The sequence below is a fragment of the Hyaena hyaena genome, unplaced genomic scaffold, assembly GCF_003009895.1.
Source record: "Hyaena hyaena isolate Hyena2069 unplaced genomic scaffold, ASM300989v1 scaffold_9, whole genome shotgun sequence".
Taxonomy (NCBI): domain Eukaryota; kingdom Metazoa; phylum Chordata; class Mammalia; order Carnivora; family Hyaenidae; genus Hyaena; species Hyaena hyaena.
Window position 1 is genome coordinate 339,502 of NW_024080641.1, and position 5,398 is coordinate 344,899.

Consider the following 5,398-nt stretch of genomic DNA (forward strand, 5'->3'; position numbering starts at 1 on the left):
TACCACCTCCCTGCTCTGCAGGACTCAGCGATGTCTGGAGAAAGCAAAAGACTTCCAAAAGTCATACTGGCTGATGTATCTTTCATACTTGGAAAGTTTCATGAAAAATGGGTGTTATTTCTGCCATTCAGAACGTGCCAGTGAATTTTCCCCCCTGGAAAAAGAGGTTTCCTAATGAATCAATTCCCTTATGGATTCGTGGCTATTTGGGGTTTTCGTTTCTTCTTGAGACAGTTTCAGTAAATTATATTTTTCTTATAATTTTTATGTCATCTGAATTGTAAAATGAATTAGCACATATTTGAGTGAAACGTCCCCTTACATTGTTCTTAAAGCAAAAGACGTTACATAGAGAAAACAGTTCCGTTTATAAAGAGAAGCTTGATCAATTTTCATACGATAATGACATTCCTGGAATAACCACCTAGATCAAGAGACCCCACCAGCACCCATTCCCAGTTACTCCCCTCTAAAAAAGTAACCACTATAATAACTTCTATCATCATTAGTGTTTTCTGCTTTTTACTTTTTTCTTTAACTTTTTTTGTTTTTATTTTTGACAGAGACATAGTGCAAAAAGGGGAGGGGCAGAGAGAGAGCGAGATACAGAATCTGAAGCAGGCTCCAGGCTTGAGCTGTCAGCACAGAGCTGGACACAGGACTCAAACTCACAAACCCTGAGATCATGACCTGAGCCAAATAAAATCATGACCTGAGCCAAAGTCAGCCGCTCAACTGACTGAGCCACCCAGGTGCCTCTTGTGCTTGATATGTTATTGTGAGAGTTACCCACACAGCAGCCATTCCTCCATTCTCACCGCTGAGTTTTTTTCTTTTTTTAGTGTTTTATTTATCTCTGAGAGAGAGACAGCATGAGCAGGGGAGGGTCAGAGAGAGAGGGAGATACAGAATCTGAAACAGTCTCCAGGCTCTGAGCTAGCTGTCAACACAGAGCCCGACGCGGGGCTCAAACCCACGAACCGTGAGATCGTGACCTGAGCTGAAGTCAGACGCTTAACCGACTGAGCCACCCACGCGCCCCCCTCACTGCTGAGTTTCTTGTGTGCACCTGCCATACACTATTCAATAGGCTATCTGGGTTACTTCTAGTCTGGAACTATTAGGAAGAGTCCTCATACAAACATGGCTTTGACGGGAATATGCACCTTTGTTTGGTATATTGTTTAGAGTGGGATTTCTCAGGAATAGTCTAGAGGGTCTGGGTCTCCAGGACCCTGGGCCTAGGGACTACGGAGTCTCAGGTGTCTGGGTCTTCGGATCCCTCAGTCTCGGAAGTGGGGGTCTCTAGGGTTTCTGGTCTCGTCCAGTCCTCTCTCAACTGCTCGCCAGCCCGGAGCTCCACCTCCTCGTGAAATTAAGTATGTACTACTGTTCGCTGGCCAGGACCTCATCTCACCCACTACCCAAAGCCAGGCTCACGTCCAGAGAACTACACCCCCGCCCCCCCCCAACCTCGCCAAATCACTAACAGCTGAGGCACGCGTAGAGCCCTCAGCTCACACGCACTGCTACTGTCCCCATCCGACACGCTCACGCGCACCATCACCACCCGCACGGGCACGCGTAGATGCCCTCCGAGCCCCGACCCCGGACTCTGCCCAGTGCATAAAGGAAATCCGGCAGCGCACTTGAGCAATCGATAGAAGGGGCCGCAAGGGTTGCTGGGAGTTGTAGGCCCGGGAGGCCTAGTAGCCACAGGATTCCAAGTTGCCGCATGGGGTTCTAGGAGTAGTAGGCAAGACTGCCTCAGAGCCTTGTGGGAGTTGTAGTCTCCGGAGCCACTTCCGTGCCAGACTTCCGCGTGCGAGGCGGTTGGAATGTCCTAGTACCGCGTTCTGTCCAGGTGAGTAGTTCCTCCTAGAGCGGGTGGGCCCATGGGCCCCCGCTCTTTATTGCGGTGCCATGCGAGGTTGAGAAGCTCAGGGAGTGGTGACCGTAGCCCCTGTGATTCCCTAACGCCTGTGTCCCACAGGCCTTCTAGCCAGGATCCCCGCTTTGAATACTGGTCTATCCTGTCTCCTGCCCGTCTACCCCTTACCCCAGGCGGGGATTCCACCGTCTCCCTCCCCACCCCCCATGCCATTAGGCACATCAGAGCGGCCCCTAGCGTGTCCTCGAGTCTCTGTTCTGATAGAAGGATCACACACTAGCTTCCTTCCCACAGGGCTGCAATCCGGAGGCACCCCTGGGCTCCGCGTTTCTTCTTCTGGGTGCATTTATTAGTCCCTCATTCTGCAGTTCTTTACGGAGCGCCGACACAGTTCCAAGTCCTATGCGAGGTCGGAGGGAGACGCTGGTGGACGAGGCCGGCCCAGTCCCTGCCATTAGTACCCCGAAGGAAACAGGTCGGCCACCGTGGTCAGGCTGGGATGTAGGCATCGTAGCGGCTCTGTGAGCCTAGACCCAGGCTGGATCCATAGAGTCATCACCGGGAAGACACTCAACAGGCATTTCAAGCCTGATGTGTCCAGATGGACTTACTGGGGACCCCCAGACGAAATGGCCCCATCTTCCTCCCAGGTGCTCTGGCCAAAACCTCCAAGTCACTTTCCATCCATCTTTGCTCATCAGCCCAGCCCCCACCACAATCCAAGTCTTGTGCAAGTCCTGTGGGCAGATCCAGAATCCCACCCTTCCCACCTCCACTGCCACCAGCCCCACCCAGGCCACTTGCATCTCTCACTGGCCACTTATGGCCTCCCTGCCTTTGCTCTTGTCCCTAAGGGGTGTTCCTCACACAGCAGTCAGTGGGATCGTTTTACAATATAAATCAGGGGCACCTAGCTGGCTCAGTCAGTTAAGTAAGCATCTCTTAATTGGGCTCTTGATTTCGGCTCAGGTCCTGATCTCAGGGTTTGTGAGGTCAAGCCCTGTGTTGGGCTCCACACTGGGCATGGTGCCTGCTTTAGAGTCTCTCTCCTTTTCCCTTTGTACCTCCCCTTCTCTCTCTCTCTCTCTCAAAAACAAAAGCCATAAGTCACCTCATACCCTTTCCTGTTCAAAATCCTCCTGTGGTTCACATCTCCCTATGAATAAAATTCAAATTCCGTATGATGGTCTATGAGTCTCTGACAGTCTGCAGACTCAACACCTATCGAGGTCTTCCTCCTTCAGGAGGCAGACCCCAGAACTGGGTGACTTTGGATTCAGGGCAAGAGAAGGGATGAGTCAAAGGGACTTTACGTCCTGTCCTGCAAAGGGGCTGGGTGGAAGGTGGCGATGCTCTCAGGAGACAGGAAACAGTGGGACAAGAGCAGGCTTCTGCCTCGCGGAATGGAGGCTGGCCACGTGGGCACCTGGGATCTGGAAGAAGGTGGGGCCGGGATCCTCAGGGGGGCATTCGGAGGACCAGCCGGACGCAAGGCACAATTCGGAGCCCCCCACAAGGAGAGTGGGCTGGGCGGGACCTGAGGACCATGAAGAGGACTCTCCAAAAGAGGCTGAGACTCAGCAGAAGATAAACCAGGGGCAGAGGGAGGATCAAGTCAGAAGTCAAAGGAGAAACAATTTCAAAGGGCCGTTGCACAGCGCTGACAGATGTACCTGACGGTCACAGCTGACGGCTCCTAAGGGCTCCTTGCTGGCCCAGTGACAGGGAAAAGCTGAGCAGAGAAAAGAGCCAGTGCAAACACCTACCAGTAGGTGTGTCCCGAGTGTCTGAGAGTAGACACCAGTGTGACTGAGGACAGTGGGACGTGAGGTCAGAGAAGAAGGGAGCCAGATCCCAGAGAGCCTTGGAGGCCACTGGCTTTCCCTGAAGTGACAAGGCTTGAGCGGGAGGATGTATAGAGCACAGCGGGCAGGGTCCGCTGGCCCTCCTGTGGAGAGGAGAGGGGGTGGGGCAGGGTGGAGGCAGGGACCCTGGTGAGTATCACTCAGAAATGGGTGGCAGCCGTGGAGATGGGGGAGACCCATCGCCTTCTGGGTTGAAGCTGTCGTCACATGGGATTTGCCGTATGCCGTTCGGGCATGTGAGGACAAGTGGAGGAATGGTCAGGACTTGACATTGTAATTAGGAGTCACCGCAGGGAGGGGAAGAGTGGTGAGAGCAGGCCCGCATCCAGCTGCTGAAAGGATGGAGCTGCTCTTCACTGCAGGAGAAGCAGGTGTGGCAAGAATTGGGAATCTGGGTTTTCAGGTGCCTGTTAGGCATCTGAATGGCACTGGCCCCTGCCTCAGGAAGTTACAGACAGTAAGCAAAGTCACATAAAGTCATTCCACATATGGTGAAAATCCTAGAAGCAGAGTAACCTGCTGGGAGACCCCTGCATTAGGCCAGGCTGGAGGCGATGGTGGCTTGGGCGGGGGTTGGGGGGGAGATACTGGGTTGACAGGCATGTGAGGCCAAGGAGTGTGTAGCTGGAGGATTGGTTTTGGCTGGGGAGGGACAGGTTGGAAGAGGGGGACAGAAAGGGGTCAAAGATGGGCTGATCCATGTTTTGATACATCTGTAGAAGCTTGTGAGAGATTCTTATTTTTTTTTTCTTTTTGGTTTTACTTAATTTTGAGACAGAGAGAGAGAGAGAGAGCACGAGCAGGGGAGGGGCAGAGAGAGATGGAGACACAGAATCTGAAACCGGCTCCAGGCTCTGAGCTGTCAGCACAGAACCCGATGCGGGGCTCAAACCCACGAACCGTGAGATCGTGTCCTGAGCTGAAGCCAGACGCTTAACAGACTGAGCCACCGAGGCGCCCCGAGATTTTTGATACCAGAGCAGAGTTAAGCCCGGTCCTGGAGGCCCAAATACCCCACCTGGAAACAAAAGCAACCCCAGATCGTCTCCTTGGAGATGGGATCCAGCTGGCTCCCCGGAGGCACTGACCCCGCAATAGGGAATCTGCACGTAACCTGCCTCCCCTCTCGCCCTGTCCAGGGGAAGCCAACTCCTCTCTGCCCGCCCGCAACCCGCGATGCCAGCCCCGCAGTGCGCCTCCTGCCACGCGGCGCGCGCCGCCCTCCGCCGCCCGCGCTCCGGCCAAGCGCTGTGCGGCGCCTGCTTCTGCACCGCCTTCGAGGCCGAGGTGCTGCACACGGTGCTGGCGGGCCGCCTGCTGCCGCCCGGCGCCGTGGTGGCCGTGGGCGCCTCGGGCGGCAAGGACTCCACGGTGCTGGCGCACGTGCTGCGCGAACTGGCGCCGCGCCTGGGCGTCTCGCTGCGCCTGGTGGCCGTGGACGAGGGCATCGGCGGCTACCGGGACGCGGCGCTGGCGGCCGTGCGGCGCCAGGCGGCGCGCTGGGACCTCCCGCTCACCGTGGTGGCCTACGCCGACCTGTTCGGGGGCTGGACCATGGACGCCGTGGCCCGCAGCACGGCCGGCTCCGGCCGCAGCCGCGCCTGCTGCACCTTCTGCGGGGTGCTGCGGCGCCGCGCGCTGG

The 5,398-nt window shown here is 55.7% G+C and overlaps 1 protein-coding gene across 1 annotated transcript in view; it reads left to right on the forward strand.

The window, feature by feature from the left end:
* The first annotated feature begins 1,811 nt into the window (after window positions 1-1,811).
* Window positions 1,812-5,398, forward strand: part of LOC120241680 (cytoplasmic tRNA 2-thiolation protein 1-like) — a 12,243-nt gene continuing 8,656 nt past the window's right edge. The window contains exons 1-2 of the mRNA XM_039246982.1: window positions 1,812-1,864; window positions 4,896-5,393. Of these exons, the coding sequence (XP_039102913.1) occupies window positions 4,933-5,393 (461 nt within the window). The 5' untranslated portion in view covers window positions 1,812-1,864; window positions 4,896-4,932. The remainder of the gene's footprint in view (window positions 1,865-4,895; window positions 5,394-5,398) is intronic.